Below are 19,950 nucleotides of genomic sequence, written 5' to 3'. Positions count from 1 at the left end.
AAATATAAAGAAGAAGAAGAAAACTATAACCTCATTCTTTAGAGAAACATTTGCTTTTGTTTCCTTTCAGTCTTTTTTCTGTTCATGCACATATTTTCTGTGCATGCATATAAGTAGTTGTTATTTCTTAAGTAAATTTTACAAAAGTAGCTTTCGTAAGAAGTTCAGTAGTTAAGTGGTTTGCTTCATTTACTTAATTTTTTAAGTCTTTAAGATATGGAACAGTTTCTTATTTTCTTCATTTGAGCTGCTATTGTCATTAATTGAAAAGTCATCCTCTTAGGTGTTTGTTATGTAACTCTTCTGTGCTTTAATTGTACTGTCTGTGTCTTTCCAGCTTGGAAAAAAAAATCCTTAAAATGCCCACCAAGTTAAAATCACAGATGTGTCCCAGAGTTCACACTTTTTTCTTTTTCTGGCATTTTTCTTTGCCCAGAGCCATAATGTGGTTAGCTTTGCTAGGATCCATCATTCTAATCTAGAGGTTATATAAATTAAATATGTTAGCTTGTTAATTAATTCCAGTGTCACTTCTAGGATTTATGGTGACTTATTTCAGCTTATACTAAAGCGGTTAAAAATCTCTTCCTAAAAATTTTTGGACCTCACCTAGATCTTGGCCAATAAAAGTTACATTCAGGAAAATAGAAATTCCTTTTGCAATGTATTTGTTATGAATGTGGGTTAAAATGTAATGGACGATTCTTGGTGATTGTTTTGTAGACCTCAAAGGAAGATCTTCTGCAGGCTGATTTTGAAGGCGCCTTAAAGTTCTTCAGAGTCCAGCTTCCAAAGAGATACAGGGCAGAGGAAAATGCAAGAAGGCTAATGGAGCAGGCTTGCAACATTAAGGTATGATTTATGAATTTATAGATAATAAAGGTGGAACCTGAATGCAGAGTGACATGGCAAATTATGTAAACCCTTCTGTTTGTTGCTGGATTCTGACTGTGTTGAAGGCGACGTGGTATCTGACCTAGTCTCTCTCAGACATTTTTTGTGAAGGTGGTCTGTACCTATAGTGGCTGTATCTTCTAGTAGGACTTAGAGTGAACCTTGGCTGGTTCGGATTGTCACAAGAGGAAGACAAACATTGATCTTACAAGTGGGCCTCTAGAGGAACCTGCTCTGATAGTGGTTCCCACAGCAGCAGACTTAGTATTTAGATTTTGCCATCTATTTTAAGATTATTTAGGGCCAAGCAAGAAACGCACCCTTCCCACCAATTTCCTGTTGGGTTGGGAATCTGTCAGAGGAGGATTTCTAGGTGAATTAGTTTCTGAAGTCAAAAGGGGTTACGTGGCTCCAGCTCCATCAGGTCTATCCATGGGCTTTTTGTGCCTAACTCCTAACTGGATTTTAAGTTGGGTAAAGTCATTCTCATTTTCAGTGGATGTTCTTGATTTGGAGTGTAATGCTTTCCAGTGAATGCCTGTGTCTATTGAGGAGTTTCCTGTTGGATGTCCCATTGCTTTCTTCTGCTTCCTGCTGCTACACAGATAATGAATGTACAGTATACAGGACTTACAGTGGTGGTGTTTGTTCCTACCTACTTATATTTTGAAATTTATGGCTATGCTTAGTGGCCTCTCTGATGGTAGATGTTGTCCATGGGTTTTTGGTTTGCTACCTAATTTCTCTCTGTTTTTTGTTCTGTTTTGTTGTTCGATGTGAATTATTTAATCCAGTTGTTATTTTTTGATGTGGGGGCAAAAATAGTACTTAAAAAAACTAGGTGAAAGAATCAAATAAGTTTTAGAGGTGTTTGTTGATGATCATAGCCAGAAAGTTAATAATTTCCTAATATAGAAAAATTATACAATCAAGTTTTATAATAACTTTAATTAATTTGGGGGCTTCTTTTATATTTATAATTAATCCAGTAATTCATCAGAGTCCATCATATTACCAATTTGTTTCTCTTCCTTTACAGAACTAAGTTAAATAAGCTCGATTGTGAGTTTGACAAAACTAAGCTAAATAAATTTGATTATGAGTTAAAGAAAAGAAAAGACCCTGCTTAGGCTGTGCTTTCCTTTCTCTAAGGGACTTGGAAAGCTCTGTCTTGATCTGCCCATTTCCATCCCACGCCTGACAGATATATGTGGCTATATTGTTCCTTATCACATGTCTAGTAAAACTAAACACATTTTATAAATAACTTGAAATAGAAATCCCTATCTAGAGAATTGTGATAGCAAGGTGAGATAGCACACAAAAAGTGCTATCTCACCTTTACAAGAAAGGTTTTTTAAATCTATATTTGTTTTTTGGGCTGGGCTGGCTCTTTGTTGCGATGCAGGCTCTCCACTTGCAGTGCCTGGGCTTAATTGCCCTGCAGCTTGTGGGGTCTTAGTTCCCTGACCAGGGATTGAACCCACATCATCCCCTGCACTAGAAGAACGATTCTTAACCACTGGGGTAGTACCAAGATAGTACATTCAAAAAAAAATCTGGAACCAATTTACTGATGTAAGTTCTTGTACCTTTGGCATATTCTAGGAAATCTTCTTAACCTAACCAGGACAAAAATATAAATTTGTTTTCTGAACAAAGATCCCAGGTCTTGTAGACTTTACATTCTTGCAGAAGGAAATAGACAGCAGTAACCAATGAACATAATAAAGAATATACTTAATATGTCAGAAGGTGATAAATAGCTATGAAAAGAGAAAAAGTAGGGCAAAATAAGCAAGATTGGGTTGATGGGGAGAAAAAGCATTACAGTTGTTAGATAGAGTAGATCTCACTGAAGGTAAAGAGATGAGTTAGTCATGGAGATGTCTAGGGGAGGAGCACTGCAGCAGAGGCAACAGCTAATTCAAAATCCCCAAGGCTGGCTCATGCCAAGTAAAGTTGAGGAACAGCAAGAAGACCAGTGTAGAGCTGCAAAGAAATGAATGAAAACAAGGGCAATAGGAGAGGAAGTTAGAGAGCTCATAAGGCCATTCATTGTAAGGGCGTAGGCTTTGCTTTGTATGAAGTGAGGAGCCCTTACAGAATTTTGAGTGGAAGAGTAATAAGATCTGTGTGAGGTTTTGGAGGATCACAGTGCCTACTGTGTTGAAAACAGACAAGAGGAAGGTAAGAGTAGAAGTAGGGAGATCAGATGTGGGTTTGCAGTAATCCTGGTAAGAAATGATGATAGACTGACCAGGGTGATCATAATGGGGAGAGACACAGAGTGGAAGTGGTTGGAACCTGGACATATTCTGAAGGAGAACCGACAGGACTTCATGATGTACCAAACATGGGTGTGAGAGGAAAAAAGGAGCCAAAATGATTCCACAGATTTGGGATGAAGCAATTATAAGATAGAATAGCCATTGGCTTATTAGGCTCATGACTGAAAATGTGCTTTGACATAGACTTCCCTTTAGCACAATGCCCACTGTAACACATTTGTGTGTGTGTGTGTGTGTGTGTGTGTGTGTGTGTGTCATTAGACTTGGGTTTGAATTTTAAGTTATTTTAAACTAAATTCTAACTGTTCAAAAATAACAACTCAATGTTGAATGTAAGTAACTCAGGAGAAAAAGATTATATTGTCTTTCAAATGAACTCTGTATTCAAAGAGATCATTTTCCAAAGGTATTAAGAAAGATAGACCTCTAAAGTCTTCATCCTGAAATGCAGACTTTTAAACCCTTGATGACTGTTTTCTTTGACTAAGATCAGATGACTAAGCGGAAGCCACGTTTGTCTGTAAATGTTGAAAATACACTCCAGTGGCCATGGTGACTGAATTTTGTGGGTGGTAGGTTTGAAAGACAGGCTTCATTCAGTTGATTGTTCCGAGCTGTCGGAAGGAAGTACTATAACCTGGGGCAATGCTGTAGGGACCTATTAAAATAAAACATTCATGTCTAAGAATAAGAGAGTAGAGTGTTAAGAGGTGCAGGTAAATGTTTTCAAGGGAAATCTAGAATGATGGGGAAATCACTGAAAACAAAAAACCCAGGAAAGTGATTTTAAAATATGAAATGTAACAGGGAAAGGCTTTTGCCCAGTATAATTTTGAAGCTTCTCAGAGGATGGCGGTAACTAACAGTTGTCAAGCCGGAAACATGAGATCTGAGAGACACTGAAACATAAAATGTCAGGAAACAAGTTCAAAATATGACCTGAATGGATTGTTCCTGGGATGAAAGTGCTGTGTGCAACCACAGTGATTTATTTGCACATGAACAGATAGATAAGAATTCTTTAAAAAGTAATAATAGGGTTGTTATTTTGTTTTGTGTATTTTGTTAGTTTTTTGTGTTTCCTAAGGAGAGTACTTTTTCTTAGATACAGTACCCGCAGGGTTGTTTGGTTGTTGGTTGGTCAGTCACTGTCGTATGTGACTCTTTCCATTCCATGGACTGTAGCCCACCAGGCTTCTCTGTCCAAGGGGTTTTCCAGGCAAGAATATTGAAGTGGGTAACCATTTCCTTCTCCAATGGGTCTTCCCAGATTAGGGATCAAACCCATAGCTCCTGCCTTAGCAGGCAGATTACTACCACTGAGCCAGAACACCATCTTAATTTATAACATGATTGTGAGGTGGATGTGAGGTTGAGTTGAAAGAAGGAAGGCATAAATAATACAGTATTCAGGGTTTGTGCTGGGACTAGAAGGTAGATCAAGATTGTTAACCAACACCTGCATTTTGAAATAGCCTTTATATCAAGACCTTAAACATTCATACATACACATATATACCTGAAGTGATATTTATGCGTATAATGTATGAAGCACTCTGATGTTTTTTTCTTCTACTGTATTATATTCTATTTCATTTTAAACTTCTCTCCTTCCTCTTGCAAATCCCCGAACCAAAAAGCTAGTCACAACCGACTAAATGGATTTCACAGCAGCTTACAGTTTTGAAAAAGAACTCAGGCCTGTTCCACTACTGGTCCCTCCTCCCCTTTCCTGATTCTGATAGACTGCAACTGTGAGAGGTTTTGGAGGGTGAGGTGTTACACTGAATAATGAAAGTGGGAGTCTGGTAAGGATGTGAGTCATCATGCCATCTTTATAGCAGCATATGCAGGCAACTGGAAATGTTAGGAAATGATGGACTTACAGACCGAAGCTCCATATTAGATGGAACATTTAAAGAAAAAGGCAGCTACAGTATGGAATAGGCAAAAAAGTTGAACTCATGATTTCTTATCCACAACCTGTATAAGATTAAGAAAAGAATTTCTGTTGAAAGTAATCCATTTTAAAAAATTTTAATTATTTTTATAGTATTTGTATATGATCATATAGTCTTCAAATGGATATGTTCTTATTTAATTACCCTTCAAAATGAATCAGTCCTCTAATTCAAAGAAACTGGGTAACCAGTAATTTTAGTCAACTGACTGGTTTTAAAATAAACACAACAGTTATAGGTAAAAAATAACTTGTGAGCTCTGTGTGTTGATAAGAGGATTTATCGATAAAGCACATTGGATTGGGTAAATAACTTTATTCTTCTGAAACCTGTGTGATACTAAATATCAGGAATATTTTTGGTGGTTTTTTTTTTTTTTTTTTAATTTACTAACATGACTTTAAATCATTCTGATATTCCTTCTGTTCCTATGATCCAGCCAGGCTAAAATAAGAAAATATGTTTACCAATCAGACTTTACTTTGAAAAATCATTTGGTTACTAATATATGAATATGTTACACTTTCACAAGAAGGCAAATTTTGTTGAATATCATTATTCAGTTGTTAGCTTATAGTTTAAAATTTTGCTGTGGAGAACTTCTTAAGCTTGAATCTTGGCTTCATGGACTCTTGAGTCACTAGAAATTTGAATTTCTTTATATAACCTTCTAAGCCTCCTATGTTTCCTAGTGAGACAATATATAGCCTTTATTGGATTCTTAAAGGCAACTCAGTGACTCAAAGAAGTTAACTTTTGTGTTGTGGGATCATCTTAAGAATATAAGAAAATAAGAACATATTAAGAATATAAGAACATATTAAGAAAATAGATATTTCTTTACAGCATAAGAATTTATAAATGTACCTATACATATTCAAGTATATATATATCAGTTCAGTCCCTCAATTGTGTCTGACTCTTTGCAACCCCATGGACTATGCCACAGACTTCCCTGTCCATCCCTGACTCCCTAAGCTTGCTCAAACTCTTGTCCATTGAGTCGATGATGCCATCCAATCATCTCATCCTCTGTCATCCCCTTCTCCTCCTGCCTTCAGTCTTTCCCAGCATCAGGGTCTTTTCCCAGTGAGTCAGTTCTTCGCATCAGGTGGCCAAAGTATTGGAGCTTCAGCTTCAGCATCAGCATCAGTCTTTCCAGTGAATATTCAGGGCTGATTTCCTTTAGGATTGACTGGTTTGATCTCCTTGCAGTCCAAATATACATATAACCTTTATAATTATTCTTTCTTTTTGCATAGTTTTATTCCACATTAGTCACATATTGTATTAGGTTAAATTGATTAAATTACCATTCTCGTTGGTCAAATGCATGCTAAGTTGCTTCAGTTGTATCTGACTTTGTGCGCCCCTCTGTACTGGAGCCTGCCAAGATCTTCTCTCCGTGGGATTCTCGAGGCAAGAATACTGAAATGGGTTGCTATTTCCTTCTTCAGGGGATCTTCCCAACCCAGGTTCAAACCTGTGTCCCCTGTATCTCCTGCACTGGCAGGCAGCTTCTTCACCATTGGCGCCATTTGGTCAAAAACTGCCAGTTATTCAACATTGTATATAACTTAATATTTCATGCCTCCTTATGTTTCAAATAGACTATTTATGTGATGATGACATATTAAAAATTTGGCTTTTTTAAACATAGAGGCGTTTATTTAGTGGTCATTGCTCTGATAAAAACAAAAAGATGGGGAAAAAAGATGAATTAGAAGAATAAAATATAACAGAAGTCAGAGTACTATAATACGTCAGTTCTATGGCTGTGAAAACCTTTCCTGAGGATTATTCTCCAAAAGCTGGGGAGCACGTCCTTTTTTCTCCAGTTAACTTTTGTTTGGAACAGTGTTACAAGTGGCACAGTTATGATGAGCCCCATAAGCAGTAAAGTTCATCATATCATTCAAAATATTCTTTTGGTAGATCATCATAATGTTTGAAAAAGTAAAATAGCCTATATTACTTATATTTTATTGACAAAATAACTTGAATGATATTAAAACTGTGGTCTGACATTAAACTGAAAGAAGGACATTAGAGGGAAAAGGTCATTTACTGAATAACTACTATGTGCCAGGAGCTATACAAGAAGACTTCTCAGAGGAATTAAGATGAGACCTAAGGATTAGCAGGAATTAAGGAGTACATCGGGGGCTTCCCTGGTGGCTTAGATGGTAAAGAATCCAGCTGCAATTCAGGAGACCTCTGTTTGATCCTTGAGTTGGGAAGATCCCCTTGGGGAGGGCATGGCAACCCACTCCAGTATTGCTGCCTGGAGAATCTCATGGATAGAGGAACCTGGCGGGCTACAGTCCATGGGGTCTCAAAGAGTTGGACATGTCTAGTGACTAAACACCGGAGAAGGCAGTGGCACCCCACTCCAGTACCCTTGCCTGGAAAATCCCATGGATGGAGGAGCCTGGTGGGCTACAGTCCATGGGGTCGCTAAGGGTCAGACACGACTGAGCGACTTCACTTTCACTTTCACTTTCATGCATTGGAGAAGGAAATGGCCACCCACTCCAGTGTTCTTGCCTGGAGAATCCCAGGGACAGGGGAGCCTGGCAGGCTGCTGTCTATGGGGTCGCACAGAGTCGGACATGACTGAAGCTACTTAGCAGCAGCAGCAATGACTAAGCACAACACAGCACAGCAAGGAGTACATGGAGGCAGGGGGAGGGAAGTTCCATGCAGAGAATATGCAGAGGCTCAGAGGTAATAAGAATAGATCAAGTTGTCCAAAACCTAAATACAGTTCCTCACTGGAAAATAGAGTTTGAGGAGGGAGGGAATGAGGGGAATAGATGGAAGACTAGAGAAATAAGCAGGGGCCAGACAGCTGGTACAGAGCCATGTAACCCTGTAATCCAATGGTAAGCAGCTTGGATTTTATCCTGGGGGGAGGGGAATGGATTGAAGTTTTAAATAGGAGACATAAATGATCAGATTTACGTTTTAGAAAGGCTTTTCTGGCTGGTGTGTGGAAAAGGGATTAAAATGGATACGATTAGATATTGGTAACAGACCAATTCAAGAGTGGTTGCATTAATCCAGTTAATAAGTGACCAGACTAGTATTAAAGAGATGTGGACAGATTCCAGAAATGTTCATGAGATAGAATCAACAGATTCTAGTGATTAAGTGAGAGCTTAGGGCAGAGAGTCTGACACGACTGAGCGACTGAACTGAACTGAACTGAAGTAGGGCAGAGAAGGAGAGTCAGTAATGACTCTAAGGATTCTTACTTAGGCAACTTGGTAGTAATCACTTTATGAAGGCAAGCAATGAACAAACTACAAGGATGGAGGATAATGAGTTAAGTGTGGGACATGCTAAGCTCATGGTGTGTATCCACAATCTCAAATCCGAGTACATAAAACTATCCAGTAGGCAGTAGGTTTGGAATGGAAGTGAGATCTGAACTGAAAGTAGGCATTTGGAAGTCATCAGTATTTGAACTATGGGAGCTGGTGAATTTTCAGAGGAGCAGAGAAAAGGGTTGAGGATAGATTCATTAATATATAAGAGATGCGCTGAGGTATAGAAGCTAGTGAGACTGGAAAGGTAATACCCAGAATAGTGTGAAATGTGAAAGCAAAGGGAAAAGGTATATTTTCCAAGAAGAAAGAAGTTGAACAACTAACCAGCATACTTAGAGTTCACGTAAGGTACTGAGAGTAGAAGTGGATGTCATGCAACAGTTAATGATAAAGAGGTGCTTTAGTGACAGCAGTTTCAATGGGGTGATGATGTATAACAACCAGTGATTCAAGGAATAAATGGGAGGTGAGTCAATGGAAAAGGGAAGATGAGACAACTTCTTCTAAGGAGTTTAGCTTAGGGAGATAACAGAGGATGACAGCCAGCAAGCCAGAGCATAAGTACAAAAGATGTGAGGTTGAGATGAATTTTTGGAGGATGGGGAAGATGGCTTTAAATGCTTAAAACTCCCTCAATGAATCAATGTCTTCATAGAGTATCTACTACATGCCAGGCACTGTGCTAGGCCCAGGGAATGCAAAGTTGAACAAAAGCAAAAAAACTCCCAGAACTCATGGAGTTTATATTGTGCAGAAGATATTAATTAATCATGCCTTAATAGATGTACAATTATAAAGTGAGACAAATGCTCAGAAGGGATATAATAAAGATATATGAAGAGCAGAGAGCAAATAAACCTTACTTTGACCCAGGGGATTAGGTAAAGCTTTCTTGCACTGAAATGATAAAGCACTTCAGACTGAAGGAAATGTGCGGACGCTGTGGGGTGGGAGTGTGGTATGTTTAAGAAATAGGAGATGGCTCAAGGAATGATGATGCTTGGTATCCAGGGGCCAGACCATTCATCTTCAAATAAGAAGGAAAGGTCCACAAGAGAAAAAGCTAAAGATTCGCTATATATCAACAGAGACAGACCTCAGATAAAAGAATGTACTTTTTTTCCATTACAGCAGGAGGGACTGAGTAGATGGGGAATAAAGGCAAATGTGCAGATTAAGGAAGGGAAGGGAAGGATGAAAGAAATTGAATTCTCATATTCCATTTAAAGGTTTCTCTTATTTCTGTTAAGCAGCATCCAGAATCAAGGGAATGTAGTAGAGCTAGAGATCTAAAGAATATGGACAAACTTTTAGATATTGTAGAGAAGGGAAGAACTAACAGAAAACACAAAAGAATTCTTGGGCTGAATTGTTGGAGATCGTTAATTCATAATGGCAAAAATCTGCAACTTGTTTGGGAGTTTCTCTAGAAACACCCACCAGTCCAAATGTGCACCTGAAGAAAGTGGTTAAGTGGTTTCACCTGTAGCTGAGGTTTCCCACCATTAGACAAAAGGGCAGTGGTGCACTAATAAGTCAGACCTTTGGGGGCATGAGAAGGATGAGTAAAGGGTGAAACTCTGATTTGTAGCTTTTGCCAGTTTCCAGGTAGAATACTTCCACCATGGCCAATTTCAAGGTACCAGTGACTTAACAACTGGCACACAATTTCTAACTATTAACAGTCATTTCTGTTGGACTGGTAGCTTCTAACACCAGCACACCATGGGGTCAGAGAGAGAAGGCTCGTAGCAGGAGAGTGGTTAACATGATAGATAATGGAATAGAATGAGTGAAAGAGAGAGTGAGGGCAGATAGAGATTGTGAGGCTGTAGGACAAGGGGGTGAGGCAGAGGGACAAAGAACTGAACTCTAAGAATGCAGAGACTGGTGGCTGAGGACATTAAAAGTCTTACTGGTGATTACCCAAGAGAAATGCATCTTTTCTCCGAAAACACTTATTTTAAGGACAGTTTAGTGACGTTAGATGATAATACTGACCTGTGCTCAGAATTTTCAGTTGGTAGCTCAGGCTATGATTTTTCCAGTAGTAATGTCTGAGAGTTGGACCAATAAAGAAGGCCAAGCGCTGAAGAATTGATGCTTTTGAACTGTGGTGTTGGAGAAGACTCTTAAGAGTCCCTTGGACTGCAAGGAAATCAAACCAGTCAATCCTAAAGGAAATCAACCCTGAATATTCATTGGAAGGACTGATGCTGAAGGTGAAGCTCCAGTACTTTGGCCACCTGATGCAAAGAGCCGACTCATTGGAAAAGACCCTGATGCTGGGAAAGATTGAAGGCAGGAAGAGAAGGGGACGACAGAGGATGAGATGGTTGGATGGCATCACCAACTCAATGGATATGAGTTTGAGCAAGCTCCGGAAGATGGTGAAGGACAGGGAAGTCAGGCGTGCTGCAATCCACGGGGTCTCTAAGAGTTGGACACGACTGAGCGACTGAACAACAACAAAAGCTCACGTTTCCTAGTAGCAGCAAAATCACACCAGTTGCTAAATATTTTGCCATCCATGGCTAGTTCATACAGTTTGCTTCTCTCTGTCCTAATGAAATAACCACCATCACTACCATTTTACTCTAATTGTAGAGATTTGAAATGCATTGTAGGAGGAATAAACAAAAAGGGCAGAGACTGTAAGAGTAAGGGAAATAAGAGTAAGAGGAGGGCTCTAGTGGCTGAAAACCAAGTCCTACCCTAGCATCTTCCTCTTTCACACCAAAATCATCTTCCTAACCCTGCTAGAGAGGGGGCCACCACAGGCCATATGTTACCATGGTAACTATCTGCCTCCGAAAACTCTAGGCTCTTAGTTACCTATATATTATACTATGATGGACCATTATCCATTCTCCCAAAGTGGGTTAATACAGTTTGATCTTGCCTCTCACAAATCATGCTTTTCATGGACTAGAGGTAAATTCATTTATCTGGAGATTTAATATTTTTCCCTCTAAGAACTCCATATCTGTAACCATGGATTTGAACTTAACTGTTTGAAAATAACTTTCTCACTAGAGCAAAACTATAAAGAACATTTGTATTAAAAGCAATTTACCTCTAATTTCTTCATGCTGTTTGCTATTTCTTTCTGGCAGTTATTGCTGTGTATAAACAAGAATGTAATCTCCCAAATAGAGGCCTTTTCTGAATTAGCAATGAGGCCACACAGAGGCTTTTGTTGACTCCGTGAATCTGAAATACGCACCGTTACGTGCATTGTGGAAAGGGCTCATGTTTAATGGAACCATATTTCGTGTTCCTTTCCTGTAGAGACCACTCACAGCCACAGTTTGGACTATTTGGTTTCAACTGTCATAGTGTTCTGCCAGGTTACTGTTAGTTTTGTTATAGGCTACAATGATGTGATCATTAACAAATAGTGAAGGAGTTTTGATATGAAAACATTTGCCTCACTTTTCCTTTGAAGCTTCTGTTAACACTGATAACCCTCAGTGTGCCTTGAGATTTGGGGCATTGTTTTATTTTCCTGCGAACAGGGATTAATAAAATTTGATCCTGCCTCTTGCAAAGCACACATTGTAGGAACGAGCAGATTCCTTGCATTAATATTTGCCATGCTCTGAAACATAACAAATAGAGAAAACAGGCCAGAGCTCCAGATGCCCAGGGCCTCAGCCGCCCTCCATCTTTAGAAAGCTCTGTTCTTCTCACCGTTCCTAATCAGCTGGAATACATTTGTATCCTTCATTGCTTCCACCGTTTTATTCTACCATCATATCTGCTTCTGCCATTCATTCTCTTTCAGTTTATTAAGGAGAAAGCATGTAAACACTTTTAAATTAACTTGATGGGTGAACCTGCATATTGCCTGATGAACTGATCTATAAAAAGCATACCATTGTCCTAGTCCAAGAAAAGTAAGATAAATGGATAGAAAATTTGATTTTTATGGGGGCATCTCTTTTTTCAGAAACAGAAATACTAAATCATAAGAATACTTGCATCTCAAACTTGGTACAGTGTCCCTAGAGCTCTCCACATACAATTAACAACAAAAAAGGACACTTCAGAACTACTCTTTCAACTAGAAGTTTCCCTCCTCTTAAACTTTTAAGTATTCTTTTTCCCTGCAGCTAATTCACTCTCAGACTTAGTAAGACAAATGGTTATGCTCTTAAGTGAGAGTTTTCATATTTTATATAACTTTCTGCAGTGCTTCGCCAATTACCTCTTATCCAGTTGTTATGATTTATGATTATCCGTGTGGGAGGATAAAGTTAGAACTCCTTTTCTTTCTCTGGAAGGAGTGGTAATAAATAACTTTCCCATAGCTGTTTGCAATGAGAGGCACATCTCTTTGTTTTCCTTTGTTGAGTTTGTTACAGTATTGCTTCTGTGTTTTGGTTTCCTGGCCATGAGGCATGTGGGATCCTAGGTCTCCAAATAGGGATGGAACCCGCACCCCACTCCCCTCACGATTGTAAAGTGAAATCTCAACCACTGGACTGCCAGGGAAGTCCCCCTCTTTGATTTTTTTTTTAAACTACTTGAATTCATGTTGAGATTATATTTAAAATAGGCTTCACAGTTTGTGTTTGGGGATCTGATTTAGACAAGAAAATAAATGTACTTCTCTGTGTCCCTGTTGCTGCTTATTGATAATAATTTGTTTTTTTTTAGGTAGCAATAAAAATAAATTATAAATGTCTTAGGTGTTTAAAATAGGTTAGGTTAGGAAAGCTGAGTCGTTGAAACTTGGGGGTGTTTCAAACACTTCAACTAAAGCTGTGTCAGATGCCAGTGCCTCTCCTCTGGGGTGCATAAAGTATAATTATATTTACTTAGTTATTCATATTCTTGTTTCATGAACTCATGGATCCATTTAGCATTTAGCTAGGAAATGACCAAATCTAATTATTTAATAATACTCTGGAGAGCTTACTTATTTTACTACTATACCTTTTTCTCCCTCTCCCCACTCAACCATGAAAAATTCTTTTCTTCTTAAATGAAACATATCAATGAGAATAGCAACCCAAAAAAGATAATGGAGATATTTTAAATGTTATCCACATATCTCCAACTGTTTGTCAGGCTTTCTGAAGCTCCACTTAAAGGCAGACAAACTTCTAAGGGGAGAATTATATACCTTGATATAATTGCTGTGCTGTGCTTAGTCACTCAATTGTGTCCAACTCTTTGTGATCCCAGGGACCGTAGCCCTCCAGGCTCCTCTGTCCGTGGGGATTCTCCAGGCAAGAATACTGGAGTGGGTTGCCATGCCCTCCTCCAGGGGATCTGCCCAACCCAGGGATCGAACCCAGGTCTCCCACACTGCGGGCAGATTCTTTACCTTCTGAGCCACCAGGGAAGCCCTCTGTAGTTGCTGCTGCTGCTGCTAAGTCACTTCAGTCGTGTCCGACTCTGTGCGACCCCATAGATGGCAGCCCACCAGGCTCCCCCATCCCTGGGATTCCCCAGGCAAGAACACTAGTTGTGATTAAATAGGGCACTCTTTTCTCATAGTCAGTTCCTCTAGTCTGGAGACATTTTATTGCTGCCACCTGTGGAAGCAGTTTCTTTCACCTGGAATGTTTAGCCTCTTCCTTTTCTGTGCCTGTACCACTTTCTACCTAAATTTCTATAATATGTGATTCAAATAGTTTTATCATCACCATCATCACTCTTATCATTCTTATGTGAGGGAATCTTGGCATACAAACCACCTGAAGAGGTGGTAAAACTTAGCACTTGTCACAGCTAAACGAGACAGAGCGTTCTGCCTCGTTGTTCAGGTTAGGGGAAGCTTCAGTCACTCAGTTTGACACAGGCTCAGTGCTTTCAGCCGTGTGTTCTTGGCAGTGTTTCGTTCATTCTCCTTGCCAGGCACTACATTATCCTCTATTATCCTCTGTCCTTAGGGTCACTGTACTTTTTGTTAGCTCTTACTACCTATTGAAGTTGTTCACTAAGTTGGTTCTTAACCAACAGTACTGTTTTTTCTGGGTCTCATGTCTGTCCCCCAATTTCATGCCTGTGGTAGTTTGGTAGAGCTGCTATAATAAAATACCACAGACTGTGTGGCTTAAACAGCAGAAATTTATTTTCTCACAGTTCTGGAAGCAAGAAGTTCAAGATCAAGTTGTTGGCAGTTTGGCTTCTTCTGAGGCCTCTCTCCTCCCCTTGGAGATGGCTTTCTTCTCTCTGTGTCCTCACATGATCATTCTGCTGCCTGTGTTACCCATGTCCTTATCTCTTCTTCTTACCAGGATACCTTTCCTAGTGGCTCAGATGCTAAAGAATCTGCCCGCAATGTGGGTGTACCTGGGTTCAGTCCCTGAGCCAGGAAGATCCCCTGGAGAAGGGAATGGCAACCAACTCCAGGGTTCTTGCCTGGAACATTCCATGGACAGAGGAATCTGGTGAGCTACAGTCCATGGAGTTGCAAAGAGCTGGACATGACTGAGCAGCTAACACTACTACCTCACTCCAGTAAGGGCACCAGCACTGGGAACTGGGGCTTCGACATGGGATTTTGAGAACATACAGTTCAGCTCCTAGCAGTGTCTTTCTCCTAGTCAGCAGAATGCTAATTTTTCTGAAAATGTTCCCTTTTTAACTTGAACTGTATCTCCAGCATCTGATGACACACAGCAGTTTCCTGTGTTTGTCAGTATACCCAAGTTCTGCCATTTTCTCCTAAATTCTCAGATTTTCTAAAATATCCTATTTTTCTTCACTTTCATCAGCCCACTTGGCTGGCAAGGAATTTCCTCTGGCATGCATGTTAGCTTAATTTGTCTTGTATACCCTGTTCTGGTGTGGTCTACGTGCATTAACTTGCGTATACTCCTGTCTCTGTGCTGTGCGCTGTGCTTAGTTGCTCAGTTGTATCTGACTCTGAGGCCACCATCTGTCTGTGGGAATTCTCCAGGCAAGAATACTGGAGTGAGTTGCCATGCCCTCGTCCAGGGAATCTTCCCAACCCAGGTCTCAAACCCAGGTCACCCACATTGCAGGTGGGTTCAGACAGTAAGCTCGGAACCACCAGGGAAGCTCAGTGCTATCTCTATATAGTATCATATCTTATACAAACCATAAACTCCCCCAATTCCCCTCATTTTGTAAAAGAGAGGCTGTGAGTTGTACAAGTAAATAAGTTACATCTTGGCAGGATGGCCAGTGATAGAAGAAAATCTATATTCTGTTGTAATAGAATGAGTATTTTAAGCAACACTATGATTTGGATACTGTTTAAGAGCAGAGGACTTAGTTTATTTTCTAAAATCATTTATATACAACCTTTTATTAAAAAATGTAAGTAAAGTGGAAGTAGTCACTCAGCAGTGTCCATCTCTTTGCGACCCCATGGACTGTAGGCTGCCAGGCTCCTCTGTCCTTGGGATTCTCCAGGCAAGAATTCTGGAGTGGGTTGCCATTCCCTCCTCCAGGAGATCTTCCTGACCCCGGGATCGGACCTAGGTCTCCTGCATTGCAGGCAGATTCTTTACCAGTTGAGCCACCAGGGACACCCTTATTCAAAAATATTTAATGAAATTTTAGGATGCTTCCCAAGTGGCTCTAGTGGTTAAGAATTCACCTGCAGTGAAGGAGACACAGGAGATGTGGGTTCAATCCCTAGATTGGGAAGATCCCCTGGAGGAGGGCATGGCAACCTTCTCCAGTACTCTTGCCTGGAGAATTCCATGGACTGAGGAGCCTGGTGGGTTACCGTCCAAAGGATCACAGAGTCAGACACGACTGAGAGCGACTAAACATGCAGAGTTGTAGACGTTACACATGTAAGGGAAAATTTTGGGGGGAAATTTTGTCTTTGACATGGTAGGATCTTAGAACCTTCAGAATTTGTAGTTATAGGCCCCTGACATTGCTTGTCTGGACTATTGTAGTTGCCTCAGACTGACTAACTGGCCTCTCTGGCTTCAACATTTTATTTTTTAATTGAAAGATAATCACTTTAAAGAATTTTGTTGCTTTCTGCCAAACATCGACATCAGTCAGCCACAGGTATACATATGTCCCCTCTGTCTTGAACCTCCCTCTCATCTCCCTCCCCATCCCACCCCTCCAGGGTGTTACAGAGCCCCTGTTTGAGTTCCCTGAGTCATACAGCAGATTCCCATTGGCTGTCTGCTTTACATATGGTAATGTAAGTTTCCATGTAGTTTATATCTTCTGGAGTTTGTTTTACTTGCTACCACCACAGTTTTCTGCCTGGAAAACCAACCTTATCTTACCGCTCCTCACTTCAGAGAGCACTGCTGGCTCTCAACTTGGCACTCATCCGCAGGTTTCACATCAATATGCCATATGTGTTCCCTACCTCATCACATCTTGTCCCTTCTACCTGGAACTTGTAATGACTATTCTGAGAAAGTTACTCGATTTCCTTGAGTATGAGTTTTCTCATTATGAAATAAAGCTAATACCTACTAAACAAAAATGAAGAATTAATAAAGCTAAACATATCTATGAAGCACTGGCTAAATTATTTATCCAATCCTTTTGCAGTTATGAGGTCAAGCAAACCCCTATCATCCTTTCATACCCAGAACTGACACCACCTCTTCTGGGAGCCTGCTGCTGCTGCTGCTGCTAAGTCGCCTCAGTCGTGTCTGACTCTGCGACGCCATAGACGGCAGCCCACCAGGCTCCCCCGTTCCTGGGATTCTCCAGGCAAGCACACTGGAGCGGGCTGCCATGTCCTTCTCCGCGGCTGCTGTTCACTCTAATTCTGGCAGTTCCTCCACTAGAGCCCCACAGGGGGAGTTAAGAATGTGGTTTTCTGAAGCCATGTGTTTAGAGTTAAACCTTGGCTTCTCTATTTTATTACCAGTGTGATATCTGACATTACCTGTACCTCAGTTATGTCTTCAGTAAAATGAGGATTATATTGTTTATATAATAGGATTACTGTGAGGATGAAGTGGGATAATACATGTAAGAAACTTAGCAGATACTGTGCATCATTAGTATACAAAAAAATGTTCATCATAATTACTGCAATCAGTTTGAGTCAGTTTCTCCCATTGTGAGTTCCTCAAGGGTTTTTCTCTACCTTGCTCCTCTCTAGATGCTTTGGGCTGGTTCAATGCCTAGCATAAAAGCTGGATCAAAGAAGTCACTCATTAAATATTTATTCAGTTAACATAGCCTATTCATTCAAGATGAGGAATTTTGGGCTTTAAATCCTCTCTGAAAATACTTGGGAAATAGAAAAACCCTCATGTGTCCCACTGAATAATATTCCAGGTTTCTTCCTATAGAAAAGTGGAGTATCTAAATTTCTTCGTCTGAATGCAGCTTTAAGAAGGATGTCCATCATATTGTATAGATTACAGGGATCATGTAATATAAATTGGTGAATTTTGCACCTTTCAATACCTTTAAGACTTATGTAGACTAGATAGAAGGTCAGCTTTCTTCCCTGATGCTTAGGTAACCAAATGCTCTTCCTTATCTTTAACTATGCAAGTTTTCAGATTGTTAGTCAGTGATTTTAGAATTCTAAAAGTTTTTTCAAGTCTTATTTACATAAACCTCTTGGTTGTCTGTGTTCGAAACAACTGTTGAAAGAACTGAAGCCAAGGTGTATATACCACAACCTTTTGAAATAGGGTAGACATGGGACTTCCCTGGTGGTTCATTGGTTAAGACACTGAGCTTCCACTGCAAGGGGTAGGTGCAGGTTTGATTCCTCATTGGGGAACTAAGATCCCACATGCTATGTGGCAAAAAAAAAAAAAAAATTTAAATAGGGTAGACAGTCAGATTTAATAGAGTTTATAATCAAAAGACTGCCAATACAGATCCCAAATGACAGACTAGTCTGTTCCTTCTTTACATAAGAAGTTATAGTCATGGTTTGTATTTTTTATGGAATTCTCTTTACATGTTTCATAATTATTAATTATATTTTATTCTTCATGAATTGAAGTCAGGGAATATCAGCAATATAGCTGCATATTTATGGTCCACATTGATCAGTTATCTATTGCTGAATAGCAAGTCATCCCCAGACTTACTAGCTTACAACAACAAAATTTCCCACAATTCTGTGAGTTGACTGGCCGGTTCTGCTGCTGTTATCTCTGGATTCATTCATGTGGTAGCCATTCAGCTGGTGGGATAGCTCAGAGTAGGGTCTCCCTTTCCACATGGTTTTCCATCCTGGGCTGCTTCTCAGCATTGTGGTCTCAGATTTCCAGGAAGGCAAGACCCAGTGCATAAGCACCTTTCACGCATCTACTTGGGTTACATTTGTCAGCGTCACATTGACCAAAGCAAAGCACATGCAGAGGACTCCACAGGGAAGATGATGCCACGAGACGTGATTGATTGGGAGCCTGTCTTGTAACAATCTACTACACATACTCGGGATAAAATTGTGTCTCAGTACATAAAAACAAACCAGCCAACCCCAACATTAACTTAGTTTCTGATGAGAGGACTGAGTTTGATGTGGAGAGGAGACTTCCTTTCCATTTAATATATTTACTTTCATTTATTAATACTTTTTATTTAATTATATCTATGTCCTTTTGTGCAGTTTCTTTTACCATAAGCTGATATTGCTTCTTCAAAAAAAAAAAAAAAACTTTTTTCATAAACCATTATCAGTTTGGGTTCCCTGATAGCAGAAGTAATAGTTGCTTATGAATTGTTAACGAAACTTGAGTAGAGATACTCTGATTACAAAGAAAATTCAGTCTGTGATATTAATTTTATTATACATGAGAAAGGTTCATAGGAAACTTAAAATTCTTCAGGTTTACTGTGACATAGCTACCAATAATTTATAGGGGATTTGAAATAAATGTTCTGTTTTATTTTCAGGATATTTTGGTTTTATTTCAGTTGTACTATGTGTTATCTATCCAACATGTTGACCAAAAAGAATGGTTTAGATGACATAAGTCACTGGGAAGAGAGGAATGCATTTGCCAAAATGAATGTGAACACCTTCTTAAGACAATTGCAATAGGTATATTGCAATCAAAGATTTAGAGACAAATCTCCTAAAATGCCTACTTTTTTTGGCCAAAGTAGAGCAGCAGCTCGCCCTTAAATTCACATACTAGGATGAGAAAGTTAAGGTTGACTATTGACATTGGTTTTTCAAGATAAATGTCTCACATTATTTTTTCCGAGGGTAGGATGAGTTCACCCTATTTTAAAGAAAGGACAATCTGATACTTTCTCTGACACAGAGCAATGAAAATATGGTAGAACCAAATGAAAGTTTGCCACAGGATACCAGCCTAACTATTCCATGCTTTGCCGTGGAGGACTCTTTCTTTGGATCTAACGTATTTGTTTTAATTCAGCTCAGGGTTTGGCTGTGGTCATCTGATCCCAACAGATGTAACTTTAGACTTCTAAGATGGATGATGTAGTTAAACTCATCTTAATGTAAGTTTTTCATAGTGGACCATGCATAGATTGTCTCCAGGAGTAAGTGAAAAAGAG

The 19,950-nt window shown here is 39.6% G+C and overlaps 1 protein-coding gene across 4 annotated transcripts in view; it reads left to right on the top strand.

Annotated features, from left to right (window-relative positions):
* Window positions 1-19,950, top strand: part of RABGAP1L (RAB GTPase activating protein 1 like) — a 722,977-nt gene that overhangs the window by 570,842 nt on the left and 132,185 nt on the right. For all 4 annotated transcript variants that reach the window (XM_040263944.1, XM_040263948.1, XM_040263947.1 and 1 more), the window contains one exon: window positions 724-852. In XM_040263944.1, coding sequence (XP_040119878.1) covers window positions 724-852 — 129 coding nt within the window. The remainder of the gene's footprint in view (window positions 1-723; window positions 853-19,950) is intronic.

This window comes from Oryx dammah, unplaced genomic scaffold (genome assembly GCF_014754425.2).
Source record: "Oryx dammah isolate SB20612 unplaced genomic scaffold, SCBI_Odam_1.1 HiC_scaffold_21, whole genome shotgun sequence".
Taxonomy (NCBI): domain Eukaryota; kingdom Metazoa; phylum Chordata; class Mammalia; order Artiodactyla; family Bovidae; genus Oryx; species Oryx dammah.
The sequence above is the reverse complement of the archived record's forward strand: the minus strand, read 5'-3'. Positions and strand labels throughout refer to the sequence as shown.